Source organism: Panthera pardus, unplaced genomic scaffold (genome assembly GCF_024362965.1).
Source record: "Panthera pardus isolate Hobbes unplaced genomic scaffold, ASM2436296v1 HiC_scaffold_27, whole genome shotgun sequence".
Taxonomy (NCBI): Eukaryota; Metazoa; Chordata; class Mammalia; order Carnivora; family Felidae; genus Panthera; species Panthera pardus.
In genome coordinates, this window is record NW_026526843.1 from 1,204,803 (window position 1) to 1,225,726 (window position 20,924).

The following is a 20,924-nucleotide window of genomic DNA, read 5'->3' on the forward strand; positions in this document are numbered from 1 at the left end:
ATTTTATTACAAAAAAATTTCCTAAAATAAGAAGAAAAAGTACCCGTAATGCCAGTGACCCACAAATAAATATTGTTAACATCTTGGCACATCCCCTTTCAAACTTTTCTCTATGCTTGTATTACCAGTTTTCCAAAATCTTTTATTTTATTATTTTCTTAATGTTTATTATTTATTTTTGAGAGAGACAGAGAGACAGATTGCTAGAGGGGAGGGGCAGAGAGAGAGAGGGAGACACAGAATCCGAAGCAGGCTCCAGGCCCTGAGCTGTCAGCACAGAGCCCGATGCAGGGCTCGAACCCACAGACTGTGAGCTCATGACCTGAGCCGAAGTCGGACGCTTAACCGACTGAGCCACCCAGCCCTCCCCGCCCTTTTTTTTAAAGAAGCATATCCATCATGTCACACAATTTAAGTTTATTTATTTATTTTTGAGAGAAAGCAAGCAGAGGAGGGGCAGAAAGAGAGAGAGAATCCGAAGCAGGCTCTGTACTGTCAGCACAGAGCCCGACACGGGACTGTAACCCATGTATACAGTGAGATCATGACCTGAGCTGAAACCAAGAGCCAGAGACATTTAGCCGACTGAGCCACTCGGGCACCCCTCCCAAAATCTTTCCTGTGAAACAACAGTTCTGTTTTTTTTTTTTTTAATTTTTTTTTAACGTTTATTTATTTTTGAGACAGAGAGAGACAGAGCATGAACGGGGAGAGGCAGAGAGAGAGGGGGCAGAGAGAGAGGGAGACACAGAATCGGAAGCAGGTTCCAGGCTCTGAGCCATCAGCCCAGAGCCCGACGCGGGGCTCGAACTCACAGACCGTGAGATCGTGACCTGGCTGAAGTCGGACGCTTAACCGACTGCGCCACCCAGGCGCCCCACAACAGTTCTGTTTTAATAAATGTTATGAGATAGGAGGGCTCAATCAATGGCCAACGAAGTTTGAGAGGTGCCAGATTAAACATATTTAAGTATGCTTTTTTAAGATTTTATTTTGAAGCAATCTATGCAGCCAACATGAGGCTCGAACTCACAACCCCGAGATCAAGAGTGACGCACTCCACCGACTGAGCCAGCCAGGTGCCCGTAAGCGTGTTTCTTTGCTCCAGGACTTCCAAAGGCCTTTTGAAAGGCTAACATGACTCTCCACCAGAGGGTATGATGTGCGGTATTTCCCAAAAAATTTGAACATGGGATTTGTTTTTATGGATTGATCTGCACTCTTTGAGAAATGGATGTGTGCGCACACAGTCACAACCTGTTTTTTTTCATATAGTGTCGGTAAATATATGTCTATACAATTTTAAGTGTCGCATAGTACTCCTTGCCATGGATATGACATAAGTCATGTAACCATTTAGGGTGTTTCTACTTGTTTACTATTATAATATATATTATAATATGGTACTATTATAAATGTAATGCTGGTAATAGTTTTACAAATTATTAATTTGCTTTTCCCCTTTGCTGTTCTGAGTTTGAAATCATTCATTCGGTGGATACTTACCGAACACATACTGTGACTCAGGCACTGTTCTGGGCAGGTAACAAAACAGACACTAATCCCAGCTCTTGTGGAGCCCTGTGCTGGTGGAAGGATCCAGATCACTCCGGCAAATCGGTGAACCTCCAACAAGAGGTGTTCCAGGCACAAGGCGCAAGAGGGTACACGTGCTGGGTCAAGAGTACCCCCTCTGCATTCGAAAGCAGCAAAGAAACCAGAGCAAGTGAGGGCAAAGTAGGTCCTTGTGGGCCGTTGGAAGGATCCTGGGGTGATAGGGGAGCCAACAGAAGGTTTGGAGCAGAGAAGGGATATAATTTGATAGACGTCTTATAGCGTCATGTCAGCGGCCACGTTGAGAATATAGGGGGCCAAAGACAGGAGCAGGGAGACCAGTCAGGTGAGAGATGACTTCACTCGGACCCGGGTGGGGAGCAGCGGAGTTGCGCAAAGTGTCAGATGCTGGACAGGTCGCGAGGGGAGAATCGGGCAGGATTTGGTTCCAAGTCAAAAGACGTGCGGGAGAGAGGGAGGCTCCCAGGGGGCCTCCCAGGCTTCTGACCCCAGCGAGTGAAGGGAAACCTGCTGCAAGTTAGGAATTTCCCGCATGAAAAGAAAGACTGAAGTGGTATTTGACTTGATACTGAGGTGAGATCTAGGGAGCCGTCAGCCACAGGCCACCCCGCAGGCCAAGGTGAGCTCGGTCACAGAGGCTGCTGATCAAACCAAAAGGCTGTGCTAGAGGCTCACAGGGGACCCGAGGGCCAAGTGAACAGATTTGGCGTTCCCCTCCCCCTTGGCCCCTCCTCGCCCCCAGGGCAAGCCCTGTCCTGTCTTCTAATCCCACGGCCTCACCTGCTTTCAAACTGTATGTACTCTTCAGGGGGTTTCTCTGTTTACTTGCTTTATGTTCTGAGATTCTGCCACGTCGATGCTTATAGACGTGACTAAGATTTGCACCCGTCCTGTCGAATGGCCTATTGCCTGAGAAGAGCCGGACTCACTTAGCCCATCAACTGTAGAAGGACATTTCTACTGTTTCTGGGGTTCGTTTTCTCTTCTCGACAAAGCTTCCAGAAGAGCACGTCTCATAGTGCGCATGGACAAGAGTGTCTCTACGGAATACAGCCTGTGATTGACTTTCTGGGTCGAAGGGTAAGTGCACGCTGCATCATCAATGCCGCTTCCCAGAGTGGTTGCACGGATTTACACTTCCTGCCAGCGTTAGTGGGAGTATAATGTTCCCATGATCCCACATGCTTCAGCACATGGACTATCAGGAGTCTTCTACCCGGGTAGATGAGAGGTTGGATCCTCTTGTGCTCTTAGCCTGCATTTCCCTGATAACCGATGAGGCTGAAGCCCTTTCCCTGTCTTTATGGATCATTCGTCTTTCATATGAAATTCCTGTTAGTGAATTTTGCCCATTTTTCTCATTTGCAGTGTTGTTTACCCATCTGTAGGAATTCTTGATATATTCTGTATACCATTGTTTTGAATGTGATTGAAGTGAAAATGCCTTCTCCCAGCTAGAAGATTCGATTTTCACTCTTGCTAGGATGTATTTTCAAGAGGATGTATTTGCTTGAAGGTAGACAAATTCGCCCATCACTTTCTTCTAAGAAATCCTTTTCTATCCCCATGTCATAAAGGAAGTCTCCTGCATTCCAAAAGTTTTGCACATTTGCCTTTCACATTTAAGTCCTTAAACTACTCCAATTAATTTTCGTAGGGTGTGAGACCGAGTTCAATTTTATTTTTTTACTATTGTGAGAAGCTATACTTTTCCACTCTTGAACCTTGAACTGAATTTCGGTGCCTAAAGGCAGTTCTCGGAATTGAGAGAAGCAGATACCTGCAATAAATTCCAAGAAGCAATAAATTCCAAGGAGCAGACCCAGATTCTGAGCACTGAGCACCCCTGAACCGGAACCGGCCGCCCAGGAAAGCCTGTGAGGCCGGCTTTTCTCTGAGTCAGCTGACTCGGTCGGGGGTGAGCCTCCATCAAAACTCTAACTAAATTTTGCTGGAGGAGTCACCCTCTCTGAAGCTCTTCTGACTGCGGTAGTTTGGATAAAGTGTTAGTTTTCACGTCTAACGAGTCTCAGTTTTCATTCTGATAATATGCATCCCGATATGGCCAGTACTACCTAGTGCTAGTCTGCACTTTCCCTACGGCTCTACCTGTTAGGGTCTTGGAACTGCATTGGATCTATAGGCCGACGGAACCTTCCAAACTGTGAATATGACTCAGCTCTCCATTTTGTAGCTCTTCTTTAATGGATTCCAATAGAATCTTGTCATTCTGGCTACACGATATACAGAGTTACATTTATTCCTAGGTATTTTTCGTTTTACATGTCACACTGGACGGCATCTCTTAAAACTATTTTCTTTTTTGAATGTTTATTTATTTAGAGAGAGAGGGGAAATAGGGAGCAGATGGGAGAAGGGTAGAGAGAGGGAGAGAGAGAATCCTAAGCAGGCTCCGCGCTGTCAGCGCAGAGCCCGACGTGGAGCAAATTATATTTTCTGTGTGTTGTTGGTGTATAGAAGTGTGATTGATTTCTGTGTAATGACTGTAGCCAGCAACCTTACTAATACCACTTATTAATTTTAATAATTTATTGATAGGTTTTTAAATATTTTACAAAGACAATAAAATATCTGCAGACGGTGACAATTTTGTTTCTTCTTTTCCAATCTTTATAGCTTTTATACTTTTATTTTTACCTGACTGTGCTGGATACGACTTGCAATACAAAATCTTAAAGGAAACGCATTTAGCTTTTTACCACTAAGTATATTTCTTGTAGATTTTTTACCAATAACTTTTTTTAATGGAAGATTTTTTTTTAACGTTAATTTTTGAGACAGAGAGAGACAAAACATGAACGGTCAGAGAGAGGGAGACACAGAATCCGAAACAGGCTCCGGGCTCTGAGCTGTCAGCACAGAGCCCGACGCGGGGCTCGAACTCACGGACCGCGAGATCGTGACCTGAGCCGAAGTCGGCCGCTCAACCGACTGAGCCACCCAGGCGCCCCAATGGAAGATTTTTTAAATGGCTATTTTATTTATTTTGAGAGGCAGAGAGAGAGGGAGAGAGCTCAAGTAGGGGAGGGGCAGAGAGAACCCCAAGCAGGCTAGGGGAACCATGAAATCATGACCTGAGCTGAAATCAAGAGTCAGACACTTAACCGACTGAGCCACTCACGTGCCTTGCAAATAACTTTTAAAGATCAGGTTAAGGATGCTCCCATCTATGCCTAGTTTGTTAAAAGTTTGTTTTTTACTACCAAGAATAGATGTTGACTTCAATTGAATATTTTTCATCTACTGAGATAGATAATAGGATTTTCCCATTAATATGTTAACATGGTAAATTTGGATTAATACATTTTCTTTTTTTTTTTCTTGATTAATACGTTTTCTAACATTAAGCTAATCTTGAATTCAAATACTGAAGGTTTGGGACCAATTTGGTTATGTGCAGTTTCTGCCAGATCGCACCCCCTGGGGCCTTTTCTTGTTTGTGTGTAGTGATTTTTTGTATTTTACTGTGAGCCGCAGGGGCAAAGTGTACTTACAAATTCTCAAGGGAGAATTTTTGTTTAGCCTCTCGCGGTAGGCACAATTAGCAGTCCTGCAGAAAATAGATTAGTGGTCGCCAAGGGCCAAGGACCAGGGGGCTGGGGAGTGCCTGCTAATGGGGCTGAGGCTTCCTTTGAGCGTGATGAAAATGTTCCGGAATGAGAGAGTGGTGATGGTTCTACTAAAAAACACTGACTTGTTCACTTTGAATGGGTGAATTTTATCCCGTCTTGGGCTAGTCCTCAGAGGAGGCCTGCTTCATGGGGAGGTGGGGAAAAGGAAGCCTGGTTTGGCTCAGAAGAAGTGAGGCCATGTGTACTGTGGTTTCTCTACCCAGACGAACGAGGCAACCCTAGTTCTGAATATATTCTCTGTGCATAAAGGAAGGTCTGGACGGTTCCAGAGCAAACTGGGGAGGGTTGCTCCCTCTGGAGAGTGGGAATCGATGAAGGGTGAGTGCAACTGCTGGCTAAGAGGTCGGACGCATGTCCAATTGTAAGACAGCGCTTTCCTCACTAGTGGTACCAGTTTTGACTCCCAGCAGCAATGTCCAAGAACTCATGGACTCATATCGGCTCTAACACTTGATATGGTAAGACTTTCCCAATTTTGATAACTGAGTGGGCATACAGTGAAGTCTTGACTTGCATCTATCTCCCTGGTCACTAACGAACTTGAACATCTGTTTGTATGTTTATTGATCATATGTATTTCTCCATATGTGAGATGTTTATTTCCTGTTTTTTACCCATTTGTCTACTGGATTATTTTACTCTTTTAAAGACTTTATTTTTAAGTAATCTCTACCCCCAACGTGGGGCTGAATCTCACAATCCCAAGATCAAGAGTCATGTGCTCTACTGACTGAGCCAGCCAGGTGCCCCTCTACTGCCTTTTTAAATACTGTTAATTTATAGTCCTTTATGTATTTATGACAGGAACTGTTTGTCATTTGCCTATACTCAAAATACTTTCTCTCAATGCACATGTGGTCTTTTTTGCTTTTTGGTTTGTTTTTTGACAAGTAAAAGTTCTTACTGTTAACAAAGTCAAACTTATCAGCGTTCTGTTTTATAGTCAGTCGTTTGTCCGCATTGTTTAAGAAATCTTTTCCTATCCCCCAAACTAAGAGTTCTTTGCTGATGTTTTGTTTCAAGAGCTTTTTGACATTTAAGCGTGTTTTTGACATTTAAGTTCTTAATCCATCTGGAATAGATTGTTTTTGCAAGAAGAAGGCTCTAATTTTATCTCTTTCAATATAAATAACCATTTTCCAGCTTCAGTTAATGAAAGTCTTTCTTGAGTTACCTAACACGCCAAGTGCATCGTATACCACAGTTGTACACGTGCAGGGTGTGTCTGCGTTCTGTAATGTATTGCGTTGCTCAGTTAGTATATCCCTGCACAAGTATCATACTCTTAATTTCGATAGCACCCTCTTTCCTTGTCCGTCTCTGTCTCTGTGTCTCTCAGCTTTCTATACTTCCTTTAGGGTAATCTTGGAGAAGGGAGCCATCAATCATGTGATCTCAGCCTCTTAACAGAGAAAACTGCGTGATGTCCAAAGTCTTCCGTTGGACTTTCTCCTCGTGGCTATATGGTACTGGAAGGTCCGCATAAGATTGTATAGAGCAATGAACTGCTTATAATAGTGTGAGGTTACTAGCCTCGGGAAAAGGGGACCAGGTTTGGGTCAGGTAAAGGTATCTATGGATGTAGACAGCCCTGAGCCCTGTAAGCCCAGTCAATGTTTTGTTCAGAAACCCTTCCATGATTTAGACTGCTGCTTTAACGCCACCAAAGCATTAGGATGCTAAGGAATCCTGTTCTAGGATTCCTAAGGAATGTCGGTTCCCTTTACTTCCACTGATCCCTCAAAATTTTTGTGGCACTAAGAGTAGAAGATGTGGCGTAAGACAAGTAAAAACAGTTTGCTGTTCGGGGCAATCAGGCCTCCCATCACCGAACTGCAGCCAGCAATGTAAATGACAGGGTACCGGCAGCCCAGGAGCCTTAAAGGCATTTTCGCAACGCGCTGGGCCCGCAGAGATTTCTGGGTAGAGCCCGGAGTCGGAGCGACGGCTTCCTTCCAGTCCCCACCGATTCGGCCAGGGCTGTGGGCGGAGCCGGTGGGCCCTCCGCCGGGAGGGCGCGGTCTGCCGGGTTCCTCACGGCCCCTCTGAGTTCAGCCTCGAGGTTGGCCGGGGGCGGGGCCAGGGCCGGGGCGGGGCGGCGCTCCGTCCCCGCCCTTCCAGCGCGCCGCCCGCGGGGAGGTGACGGGGCCGCGCCGCCTGCGCCGCCTCCGCCGCCTCCGTCTCCCCGCAGGCCTCGGCGCTCGCACTCCCGGCTCTGCCCGCCTCGCGGCTCGCGGCCCCGCGTCGAGGCTCCGGCAAGATGACGCTCAAGGCGAGCGAGGGCGAGGGCGGGGGCGGCATGCGCACCGCGCTCTCCGACCTCTACCTGGAGCACTTGCTGCAGAAGCGCAGCCGGCCCGAGGTGAGAGGGCCCCGCGGCGTCCTGGGCGCGGGGGTGCGGGGCCGGGGCTCGGCTCCAGGCCGCGCCGCCCGCCGCAGGACCTGCTCGGTCCGCGGCCCCGGCCGCGGGCGGCCGGCCTCGGAGCCGAGCCCGCGGCGGCTACCGGGGTTCGTTCGGGGGCTTCAGGTGCGGTGGGTCTTCCCCCCACCCCCGCAGCCATTCTGGGTGGAAACTCGGAGAGGCCGCGGCCTGTACACAGCGCTGGTTAAGGTCAAGGCAAACTTCCCCGTGGACGGAAGTCAGGGTGACAGAAAGACTTTGGGGAACAGACCCAAGAAGAGTGGGTCCGCCTGCGTGTTGAACTGCTCGCGTGTCTGGGTCCGCAGAGAAGGTTGTAAAACCCAACTCTGCCTCTAAAGCGCTCACTCACCGTCCCTCCGCATTCGCGCACGGCCCCTGGGGCTGCGGTGCAGACGGGGTGGCCCGTGTGCATGTTCGGGTGGACAGGGGATCCACGGGTGGCTGACGTCATTGTGCCCTCCGGATTCCTGGGATGGGTGGTAAAGAGCCGTTATCCTCTATCCTCAAAGATGCCCAGAAGAGGTTGATGGTTTCCGTGTTATCTGTCATATAGTTCCGAGTGTGGGTTTCACCCACCAAAAGGAGGTCCTCTCGGGCGGAGGTGCAGCCAGCAGAATGCTCGCTCACTCATCCGGAGGCTGCGGCTGGCTCGCAGTTGGAACCATCACCCCAAAGATAGGCCCGGCGACCCCGCACCTAGCCCGGCCTGCTGCACGAACTGGGGGTCAGGTACCACTAGTGAATGTGCATAGAGAGAGAGCGAGAGGGAGAGTGTGAGCCAGAGCCAGGCAGCAGCTGTGTTTCTGCCCTGACCCAGCCTGAAGTCAGCGTGAATCTCTGTTCTCCACAGCAAGATTTTTCAGGGCAGGGCTATTTCATGCTCACGGTTTTTATTTTAAATGCCTGATAAATAGGTCCTCAGAAATGTTTGCTGAATTAATAAACGACTGAAGAGGTGGACATTAGAGATTTAGCATAACCTTCCACTTCCACAGATGATGATACTGAAGGTTCACAAGGTAAAGCAAACAGGAGAGCCGTGACTCTGGACTGGAAGCTCCAGGAAACAGTTGATAAGCATCAGTGCCATGTTCACACCTGTCTGTTGTTTCCAGTCATGATGGCAATATTCTAGGCTTCAGTGAGTGCTAGAATGACCCAGTGGGGGAGACACTATTGTTCTTCAAATGGCAAGACAAAATTGGACTTTCCGTTCTCTAGTAGAGTATGCGCTAAGAGGGAATCAGGGTCTAAAACTATCTGGCTCCCCGTAGGCTTGGATGTGTGATTTTGCTTCTCCTCTATAATTGGTTCACTTGGCTGAGCCTTGACTTTTTAATAAAAATCTCCTTATTAAATTTACTCTTGGCAGCTGTATTGAAGTACAATTAGCATACGTATAATTCATAAATGCATTTGGTCTGTTCAGTAAGATTTAACAAATGCCTATGGTCATGTAACCATCACCAAAATCCTGATATAGAACCCTTTCATTTCTCCAGAAAGTTCCCTGGTGATCCTTTACAGTCTTATAAATGGAATCCAACTGTATCAGGCTCCTGTCACTGAGCCCAGCAAGAGCCCCGTATATAACGAAGTGACCCGACTTTGTGTAAACCTCTCTGCTCCTTACGAACAGGCTTGAGAGATTGCGTGGCTCTTTGAAACGAGGCCCCGTCACTACAAGAGTTATGTTGTGGCACACCCTTTGAGTAAACAGTTTCTGTGGAGCTGGCAGTTGGTCCCAAAGTACTGCGTGTGGGCCTACTGGGTAGCCACTGTGTTTTGGTGTTATTAAAGGATTTGAAGAAGATGACAGAAGAAACTTGCTAGCTTGCTGAATGGAGTAGCATCCATATCTGGCAAGGTGTGGACATTGGAGGGAGAATCTCCAATGGTTTCTTCAGGTTCACCTTTCCTCCGGGGCTCTACCGTTCACTTGCCGTGTATCCCTGGGCAAGCTGCCTAAGCTCTCTGTGCCTTAGGTTTCTCCTCTGTCAGACACGCCTGTGTGGAAGGTTGTGGAGGCAGTGACCTGACGTGATGTGTGTCGAGCACTTAGAACTGCACAGGGGCATCCTACATGTCCCTAAGAACCGCCTGTCCAGTAGCAGTCAGCACGGCCCCATACTGGTAAGAAGTACGAAAACCTGGGAAGGACTTGTGGGCTGTAACAGAATTCTCAAAATGATGTTGCTGAAGGCCTCGTTTACGGAGAGTGCTTTCTGTAAAAGTTCTCAAGACTCAAAACCTGAAGTTGCACTTCTGATCATAGGCCACATTTAATATTGAAAAAGTATTGCCAAAAAATAATTTTGCAATAGGTTTGAACGATGGCCTGTCTCCCATATTGAAGTACATTTCTTTCCTTGGAGAAACTCATAAGCTACCTCTGGCCTTATTCTTTACAGCAGGGCTCATTAGTGCATGTAAATTTGCTCATAGAATTCCTCTTCCATCCTGCTAAAAACAACACTTTTCCCATGAAGTAGTACGTCAGAAATCCCTCAACATTCGCTTGGGCGTCTCCCGTGATGGAAAATGACCTAAAATAGGTCAGGCTACAGGTGAGCTTCCACTAAGATCTATTCTTTTTAATGCGTACGAGCAGAGGGGGAGCAGAGACAGAGGGGGACAGAGGATGCAAAGTGGGCTCTGCGCTGATAGCACAGAGCCCGACACAGGGCTTGAACTCATGAGCCGTGAGATCATGTCCTGAGCCAAAGCCGGATGCCCCTAAAATCTGTCGATTCTTAGGCAGCAGATGCATTCGTCCACACTGGTCGTCCTTGGCTATGATGTAGTCTTGTTGATCGCCTACTGTGTGTGGACCTGGTTCTGGGGCTGAGGAGTCAACGATGAAGGCCACAGAGGCAGGCAGGTGTAGGGCGCTGTGAAGCTGCCAGACCTTGAGTCTTGGGGTATCTAGGATGTAATTGGTGAACAGCGCTCCAGGCGGGGGGGAACTGCTTGGGTGAAGCCATTGAGGTTCTTGTTGAGTAACACTTTGAGTCTGATCATTCTCTGTTGTGAAAAGTAATACCCCCCCCCAGTTGTGACAATCAAAAAATGCCTTGATACACTGTAAAATGTCTTGATACACTGTAAAATGTCCCCTGGGGAAAGGGAAACAAAATCAGTTGACATTTCATGGATGCAGAGATTTTACCCATAAGTAGTGAATTGCTCATACCTCCTAAAAAAGGAGGACCCTGGGGGTGCCTGGGTGGCTGTCCGTTAAGCGTATGACTTTGGCTCAGGTCATGATCTCACGATTCATGAGTTCCAGCCCGGCGTCAGGCTGTGTGCTGACAGCTCAGAGCCTGGAGCCTGCTTTGGATTCTGTGACTCACTCTCTCTCTGCCCCTTACCCATTCATTCTCTGTCTCTCAAAAAATAAATAAATGTTAAGAAAATTTTTTTAAATAAAAAAGAAAAGGAGGGCCCTGGGTGTGGAGTGTAAGAAGGCAGGAGTAAGCACATCTCCAGCAGTGGCTGGGGGGAGGGGAAGTCACCCCAGGGTGGGGAACAGGAAGAAAAACTCTGAATTAGGGAACCAGGGTACAACTTTCATAATATGGAATTTTCTCTTCTGATTGTTCACTTTTTCCTTTTCCTTTATATAAAGAAATATACATGAACCAAAAACATATGTAGGTCTTTGCTCAAAAGTCACCCTCCTTGCAAGGGAAGAAGCCTTTGCCTCTATACACAGTACACTGGGTAGATAAAGCACACTGGAAAAGGATCTTTAGACACTTGGCCTTTGGATTGATTGATGTATGTGTTCTCGAATGATTTAGTGCCTGAGAAACAGTGTGCCTAGTTAATGCATGATTTTTAAGATAGTACTTGGCCAGAAACTCCTGGCTCTAGGCCTTTCTCTCCTCAGTTCTTCTCCAGCTCTTGTCATTTGTGGTAAAAGTGCTGATTTCTGTCTAATACTTTACAGCACTCTTGATTTTCTCAGTTTCTCTTTTTTAAATTTTTACAAAACGTTTATTTTTGTGAGAGACAGAGCATGAGCAGGTGAAGGGCACAGAGAGAGAGGGAGACACAGGATCTGAAGCAGGCTCCAGGCTCTTTTTAAGTTTATTTATTTATTTTGAGAGATGGAGAAAGTGTGGGTGGGGGAGGGGCAGAGAGAGAGAGAGAGAGAGAGAGAGAGAGAGAATCCCAAGCAGTCTCTGCGCCGTTAGTGCAGAGTCCGATGCAGGGTTCGAACTCAAGAACCTGTGAGTTCATGACCTGGACTGAAACCAAGAGTTGGACGCTTAACTGACTGAGCCACCCAGAGGCCCGTCCTGTTTGTTTTTCTGCCCCAAATTGGAAGCGGATCCTGCCCAGGCTGGAGTGGGTGTTTGCACCACCCCCCCACCACCATAGTCTGCCCTCTGGTGATGGCTTGCCTTCTTCGCCTGGCCTTCTAAGTCTCCATGTGAAAGCAGTTGGCAAAGAGCCTAACAGTAGGCTGAACAAATGTTTGTCCTCTCCTACGTTCACTGTCACTCTTAATCCGATTGTTTGGATGAAAAAACCAGCTTTAGTTGTCCCAGTTTTATTTCCCCCCCCCCCCCCACTGGCCACCCCCCGACCTCCACCCCCGCCAAGTGCCAAGTTTGTTTTTCATCTCTTTTTAAATCCCAGCTTCCTTTGACCAGCTGCCTGTGCCCTTTGAACCCTGCTGCAGATGTTTCCTCCGAAGGGGCTTTCAGAGCAGCGGGGCATTAGCACTCCCACAGTTTGGATAATGAAAGGCCAAAAGGCTGCAGAGCAAAGGCCAGACATGGAGCCGTGGGTGGGTGTTTATGCCCCAATTTCTCCAGAATCCTAGCGGTGGAGCAGTCGTCTTTAACCGGAGCCGCTCCCACCATGCCCACCCTAGCCCTGGGGCCTCCCATGTGCACCAGAGAGGAGGGTGGTGATTTTTAAGCTTGAAGTGAACCCTGCAAAATGGAATCTAGCACGTTTGACTTTAGTATTTGTTCAACGTGACTCGTGTCACCTAGCAATCGCATGGCAGTGGTGGTGACGGAGGGGGGTAGTAGTGGCCCCAAAAAAAGCAGCACGTGCCTTGGGAGTGATTCATGTCATCAGTGAGTGTTGAGCAAGCTCCCTAAATTAGAGCCAGGCAGACTTCTAGGTGCCCGGGACCCAAGAGTGAGTAAAATGAAGACCCCTGCCTGTGTGGTACTTGTCTTGCAGCTTGAGGAGACAAAATAAACAGAAGGGACAGACAAATCTCTGTCTCAAAGTGGAATGTATTACCAGCTGTGGAAACAAGAAACGTTGGAGCAAATCAGGGACCAGGACACAAGCCTGCTCCGTGGCAGATGAGTGGATGACCCGGTGGGACAGGACTGCAATTTCATCGGTCAGTCTTGGGCACGTCCATTACCCTGAGGCGAAGGCAGCCTCCTTCCCTTTCTCCTGAGTTCAGTCTGGGCCAGTTGTGTAGCAGGAGGACTGCAACGCGGCCTCATCGGGCGGAACTTGTGTCTGAGTCCTGGTTCCTCTGTCTTTGCGTCCCACTGAAGAGCAGACCGCTCCTTGGTCTGCCCCTAGGACTTCCTGTCGTCTTCCCCTTCATCCCCCATAGATGCCATCCTCCTCACCATTCAGAAAGCCTTGGTGAAGCTCCATTTCAAAACTTGGTGAAGCTAGTTTTGAAGAAAGTTGAAACCTTGTTTTGAGTCCTTTGAGCACATACAGTCTAAGACCATCTTAAACTTGATGGAGGAAATCTTTCCATTTATCATTTATGTTGGATACATGAATTAATGAATGAATGAATGAATGAACGAACAACTTGTCCTTATAGTCATGAGCTGCCAAGGGCAGAGACCATGACTTAACCATGTGGAGATCTGTACTTCATGGGGTCTCAGCCTCGCAGATTGAATTAAGAAGTCACCTTCACTCTGTGCGTGTGCGTGTGCATGTACAGACGTCAAATGTAAGTGTCTGTCTGTGTGTTGTTGCTCCTACAGTTGTCATGAGGACACAGACACGAGGGCTGGTCAGAGGAATTTGCGACATGAGGTTGAGGAGTAGTGTAGGGAAGTTCCAAGGAAGACAGGCCCCGGGGAGTGTAGCGTGTGTCTCAGAAGGACAGGGCCGCTCAGTGACAAGTCTGTGGTGGAGAACATCGCACTTTGCTTTTAGAAGCCTTACTGTTGCAAGTTGGTTCTTTAGTTAGCACGTTCGACATTTCCGTTTATCTTCGTCATCGTTTGCAACTTCTGGGTGAGTGTGAGAGTGACTCTTAGTCATCTCGAAGAACATCTTGATGGATAAGCACATTTGAAAGACCAACCTTTGGGATGGCAGCTCTTGGACTTTTCTGACTGGAATGTGTTCTGCCTCTGGTAAGCTCTGCTGAGTCCTTAACTTAAAGGCTGACGTGTTCAAAAACGATCTTTGTAATATAGCTGAATAAGAACAATATGAGGTAAGTGCCAGTTTATCTGCCTGTTCTAGGTACACGACCGTGTAGGCTTCTTCCCCTTTCAAAGGTCAGTTTGTGTTCTCTGGACTAAGACTTTCTAATCTGTCGTCGCTTAGAGCGTTCTGCAGGGGCCGCGGAGTCTGGAAACCGAGGTGAATCATCGTAAGCAGTTTATTGGTGCTACATTACAGCACACAATAAAAGAACACGATCCGTGTTTCCTGACTTTATGGCCACCTGTAAACCACTGTGCTTAGCAACGCGCATAAATGGTAGCTGCTGATAAACCCGTGGAATGATTGCCTGAGTTTAGTTTTCAGCCCCATGGGTAATAGTGGTAAAAAATCAATAAATGAGGGTCAAGGAAAGTCCTGGATTCTATTTTGGACTCGGAGGCCCGACATGTGAGATTGCAGCCCATCGTGTTTTCACCGCGGCCGTGGTCAGAGGGCCTTCGGTTCCTCACCCCCCACATCCCTCCTGTAACATGCAGGGTGAAAATGTACAGACAGCGCAGGCGATTGATTTGTGAAAGGGATTCTTCCTTCCAACTTGGCACTGCTTCTCCTCTGATTTGCTGAATCCACCTACTTGAAATATTTAATGTCTCACCCTGTTGTGTGGACTGTGGCAGCAGCTGTTCAGCTTTGAAGAGGCTTAACCACACCGTCCCAGGCCACCATGGGCCGTGCTTTGGGGACCTGTTTGATCACCGTGTATCGTGGCCTCTGACCTTCCTGTCCCAGAACACGAATGGGGATCCGAAGACCGATCGTGTACGCTGCATACTTGTCAAGGACCTGTCACCGGTACCCATTCTTCGGTACCAGGCTTTCTCAAGAGTTCTTTGGTTGCACATGGGCGCTGCTTGCCTGCCACTTTGCTACTTATTTTATCCAGAGAAGTTCAGTTCTATCTACTGGGAGTTCAATCGTAGTACAGTATGAAAACCACACAGTTGACATCGGTACAACGTATGCATATAGTTCTGTCCCATTTTGTCATGTGTGCATGTGTATAACCACCGCCTCCACCATCAAGGTGCAGAACCGCCCTGTCCTTGGCAGCCACTGATCTATTCTCCATCTCTATAATTTTTCATCTCAAAAATGTTATTTAGAGCTCCTGGGTGGCTCAGTCATTAAGCATCTGACTTTAGCTTAGGTCGTGATCTCATGCTTCATGAGTTCAAGCCCTGCTTCCAGTGAGCATGTGCCCTTCCGGTGAGCCCCGCTACCCTCTCTCCCTCTCCCTCTCCCTCTCCCTCTCCCTCTCCCTCTCCCTCTCCCTCTCCCTCTCCCTCTCCCTCTCCCTCTCCCTCTCCCTCTCCCTCTCCCTCTCCCTCTCTCCCCCTCATTCCCTTGTACCCCCCCCCTCAAAAAAATGTTATGTAAATGGATTCATAGAATATGCAACCTTTTGAGATTGGCTTTTTTTTCACTCATCAGAGTGCCTTTGTTCCTTGTTGTTGCTGAGACGTGTTTCGTGGTACGGATGGGCCGCGGTCATCTGTTGAACGGCTTACCCAATTATAGGCCATTCTGGTTGTTCCCACATTTCGGCTATTAGGCATAAAGTTGTTATAAGGCTTCACATACAAGTTTTGTGTGAACATTTCTCTAGGGGTGACATGGCTGGGTTGTAAGGTGGTTGTTTCATTTAAGAACTTTTTTTTTAATTTTTTAATTTTATCTTATTTTATTATGTCTTGTGGGTTTTTTAAGAAAGTCCCTAACTCTCTTGTGAAATGGCCGTGCGATTTTACACTCCCATCAGCAAGGATGAGAGATTCCGTTCTCTGCATCCTCACAGGCATTTAGTGTCGTCTGTGTTTTATGTTAGCTCGTCCCTTGCCGTTCCTCCTTATTTATCTTCCTTGGTGAAATATTTCTTCCTGTCTTTGGCCCTTTTAGGGGAAAGGGTAGCAAGTAATTTGTGATTGTTTTAAACAACTACACCCAGGCCTCGTGCAGTGCTGCCAGCATCGGGTGCGGTCCTGCGCCCCGGGTGTGCGCACCCCAGGCCCGTGGTGGCGGAAGCTTTCCCCTTGCCTTCACGGTTTGCCGTGAGCCCGCCTCGTCCCCGAAAGACAGAAACACGCCGTCATTTCTCCGCTACGACTTTCGTGGTCCCGTTGGCACTGCCGGATGTACCTTCTTCTCGGCTCGGGTTTGCCTCTCTGCACCGTGGCCATCACCGTGTCCCCGCGGCAGCGGCGGGGAGTCTGGTCGGGCGTCCCTCGGTCTCCTCCGTAGAGATGATGCACGGAGTTTTGGCTCCTGTGTGGTCAGCACAGTTGATCACGGCTGCTACCGAAAGACCCACGGAAGCCTGGAATTTCGCACCGGGGCACCTGCCGTGTCCTCTCTTCCACATCTTGAATGTTCCAGAACGGGATGCTTTGACCATTTTTTAATTAGATTGTTTTTTTAGTTTTTCTTAATATTCCAGTTACCATACAGTGCAATGTTAGCTTCAGGTATACAATATAGTGATCCTACACTTCCGTACGACAGCCGGTGCTCCTCATAAGCCCTCCTTCATCCCCATCACCTGTCTCACCCATCCCCCACATCCCCTCTGGGAACCATCAGTCTTCTCTATAGGGTTTTTTTCTTCAAGTTTTTAATTAACTAATTTTATTTTCTCTTTTTAGAGAACGCAAGCAGGGGAGAGGGGTGGAGTGAGGGAGCGAGGCGGGGAGAGAGAGAGAGAGAGAGAGAGAGAAAGAAAGAAAAAGAAAGAAGCAGGCTCCGCACTCAGCCCAGAGTCCAATGTGGGGCTCAAACCCATGACCGTGAAATCATGACCTGAGCCGACATCAAGAGTCAGACTCTCAACTGACTGAGCCATGCAGGCACCCCTCAACTTTTTTATTTGAATTCCAGTTAGTTAAAGTTTTATAGTTTTCCACTTTACATTCAAGTCCCTGAGCCACTGTAAGGTGTAAGGTCAGTGCGGTGTGTCTGTTTTTGTCCCCGTGTGTCTGATTGCTCCCACACCGTTTGTTGAAAACACTGCCTTTCCTCCATGGAGTTGTTTTTGTGCCTTTGTGAGAATCACCTGGGCATATCTTCATGGGTCTGTTGATCTCTGTGTCTATATCACACAGTCTTCATTGCTTGTAACCATGTACATCTTGAAACTGTGTAGGGGCACCTGGGTAGCTCCATTGGTTAAGCATCTGACTTCGACTCAGGTCATGATCTCACATTTTATGAGTTTGAGCCCCGAGTCGGGCTCTGTGCTGACAGCTCAGAGCCCGGAACCTACTTCAGATTCTGTGTCTCTGTCTCTGTCTCTCTCTCTCTCTCTCTCTGCCCCTCCGCGGCTTGTACTCTGTCTCTCTCTCAAAAATAAGCAACATTAAAAAAAAGAAAGAAACTGTGTAGACGGACTCCTTTTTTCTTACTTTTAAAATTGTTTTTAGCTGTTCCAGGGCCTGTGCCTTTGTATCACATACATGATTTTTTAAAAAGTCACCCTGGGACACCTGGGTGGCTCAGTCAGTTAAACGTCCAACTCTTGATCTTGGCTCAGCTCATGATCTCACGGTTCATGAGTTTGAGCCCCACATCGGGCTCTGAGCTAACAGTGTGGAGCCTGCTTGGGATTCTCTCTCTCCCTCTCCGTCGGTGCTTACCCCACTTGCACTCCCTCTCTGTCTCAGTCTCTGTCTCTCAAAATAAATTTAAAAAGTTAAAATATTTTTTTAAAAAGTCACCCAGAACTGGGTTTACTGTAACCTCAATGGATCAAAAAGTTAAAATATTTTTTAAAAAAGTCACCCAGAACTGGGTTTACTATAACCTCAATGGATCAGGTGCATGAAGCCGCTGTGTGTAACACACATACCACCTCAGGCGCAGGGGAGCGGGCAGGTGACCCTGGCTTGCGAGCAGGGAGCGGCCCAGGGAACGTGTGCCCAAGTGCGGCCGCTCAGCCGGGCTCAGCCTCGCAGGTGTGGGTGCAGGCTGAGTGGCACCAGGCCTGGCGGAGTGTGGGGAGAGAGCTTGGCGTCCTTTGGTTTTTACTAAACAGAAGCGTGTAGTCAGAAACAAAGAGCTGTACAGGTGTGATTTCTGCTTTAAATTCTACCATCATTTCTTCACTTACTGTCGTACTCACGGTGGAGACCATTCTTGACTCCTTGCTTCAGAGGCAATGAGGTCAGTGGCCCCTTCCCTTCATTTCCATCCCCCTCTCCTTCCGCTGTGATGTCCACACCCCCCACGTGCTCCTTCACCACGACTGCCTCATGCCTTCCCTTTCAGCAGGTTCCAAGGAGGGAAAGTTCGTAAACGGTGTTGACTTTATGGCTGACCGCTGGCCCAGAAGCTCTGTCCCACTTGTCCGTGACGTCATCTGGGAGGCCAGATGCTGGGCTCGCTGGGCCGGCTCTGCTGTGGCCTGGGACAGCCATACCGCGTGGCCCTGGCTGACAAGACATGGACACCTGTCCTCCGGCCTGGCCCTTCATCCTTCTTCCCGCTTCGGAAGTGGCGCTGAAAAGGCCACATTGGCTGCTCTTCGGGAGCTCTTGTCACTTTAAGTCTCGCGTCTGTCATTCTCTGTAGGGGACCCAGAGCCCGGCCTGCTGTGCTCCTGCCGGAGGCGCGGTCCTCCCAAGCCTACGCTGCCGACATGCGTGCCCCGGGCCCTGCTGTCCTGACTCTGCTTAATCTGCGACCATCTCCCTGTCTGCTTCCTGTCTTGTAGAAAGTTACTGAAATCTCTCATCCCTGATGACTTCCCTCCTCCCTTGCCCCCTTTGCTTTCATTTACACAGGGTCCTAGATACTCAGGCTGCCAACGTGAACCTGAATCACAGTCACTCGGGAAAACTTGAGCTTGCCAGAATAGAAAGCACTGTGTTTTGTAGAGCTTTTGGGAACAGTAGGTTTTCATTTGCCTGTGTAGAAATTAATTACAAATGAAGGGATGCACAAGGGTGCCTGGGTGGCATGTGACTCTGGATCTTGGCTCAGGTCACGATCTCGTGGCCTGTGGGATTGAGCCCTGTCTCGGGCTTCACGCTGGTGGTGTGGGACCTGCTTGGGATTCTCTCCTCCCTCTGTTTGCCCCTCCCCTGCCTGCGTGTGGTCTCTCTCTTTCTCTCTTTCTCTCTCTCTCTCTCTCAAAAAAAAAAAAAAACCAGAAATGAGGGATGCACAAAATTTTGAACACTGACCATTTTCTTTAGCAGCGTGTCAAGTCTGTTACAATCCTCATTTTGCACGTGAGGAAACTAAAGCTCAAAGGGGTCAAGAAACTTGCCTCAAGTTACCCGGCTGTTTGTTAAAAGACTCAGGGACTCCAATCCAGTTTGTGTAATTCTGTGAAAGGTATGTCACGTTTGCAGCAATTGCTGTTGTTTATGTCTGTCTCCAACACAGCTCGTACATTTATAAGCACATATGAATATATTCATTGTGTTCACTGTGCTGATGATAGCATACCTTTCATCTCTCTGGTTTTTTTAGTGAATAATATGATAATAATTTAGTGAATAATATGTCTTCAGGATTAACCTTGGAACCTCCTTTTCATTGCTACGTACTGTGTGCACTGTTAACCGTACGTGCCGTGCGCACTGTTGACTGTGTTGTTAACCATGGCCTGGAGAGTTCTGCACTCCCAGGTGTCATAAGTCCATATGTTTTCTAAATACCAGCCCGTCATCCCCAATTCTGTTTGAATAGCGGTGATGAGTCTGTGGCCACGCCGCCCCGGATGCGCCGATCTCGTCCCAGCAGTGGTGCTGAAGGGTCATATGACACAGAGGTCGTGTGAGCTTTTTGAAGTTTCAGTTGCTACACAGGCAGTTTCTCTTTCTCAGCACTTCCGTCTTTCGAGGCCCCCCAGTAAATAACACTCCTTCAAGCCTCACCATCTCATCGGAGTTTCTGATGACCTCTTAGGATGAGGTAAATGAAAATTAAAATATCAGGGGTGCCTGGGTGGCTCAGTGGGCTGAGCGTCTGACTCTTGACTTCGGCTCAGGTCATGATCTCACTGTTCGTGAGTTCGAGCTCCAAGTTGGGCCCCATGCTGACAGTGCAGAGCCTGCTTGGGATGCTCTCTCTCCCTCTCTCTGCCCTAACCCTGCGTGTGCTCTCTCTCTCTCTCTCTCTCTCTCTCTCTCTCTCTGTCTCTGTCTGTCTCTCTCTCTCTCTCTCAAAATAAATAAATTTAAGTTCAATTATAAAGACTAAATTAACATACCATCCACAAGCCTGTCCCCTCTGATCTTCTAGCCCTTTTCCCCCCGGGGCCTGGGCCCAGGAGGAAGTGAGTGAATGAGTCTCCATCTGGATGGAGACACTCCCACCGGGGGATATTTCCGCTTCTGCTACCCCACAAACTAGATGACGAGGCATGCCCCTCACACCACCCCCATCTCGGGAAAATCTCCCTTAGTATCTCTGAAGGGCCCCCCAGGTGTAGCTGGCATGTTTTTGCTCTATAGTCAATTGGCCCTTTTGTAAACCAAGCTCAGGCCTGTCCCTCCTCCTCTAGCTGGCCATGCTGTTTTTGATTTACTGTTTCATCTGGGGTGGGTGGAGGGCACCGTCGGAGGTTTCCACTTGACCTTCCCCACTGTCACATGTCTTAACCGCAAGTTCTGGGCCACTTCAACATTAGCAGATTAGACACCTGAGGAAGAAGCAGCAAAGGAGGCTGAGAGATTCACCCACGTTGCACACTCGCTGCTGTGTGGTATCAGTAATGGCTACGTGCGTCCATTCATCCTACCGTTAATGGACTTGGGAGGTCCTTCCAGATTCGGGCTTTTAAGAATAGTGCCGCTCTGAGAAGGGAACAC

General features: G+C 48.2%; 1 protein-coding gene across 1 annotated transcript in view; it reads left to right on the forward strand.

The window, feature by feature from the left end:
• The first annotated feature begins 7,369 nt into the window (after positions 1-7,369).
• The window catches only part of MPP1 (MAGUK p55 scaffold protein 1), a 28,946-nt gene continuing 15,391 nt past the window's right edge, over positions 7,370-20,924 (forward strand). The window contains exon 1 of the mRNA XM_019439439.2: positions 7,370-7,590. Coding sequence (XP_019294984.2) covers positions 7,489-7,590 — 102 coding nt within the window. The 5' untranslated portion in view covers positions 7,370-7,488. The remainder of the gene's footprint in view (positions 7,591-20,924) is intronic.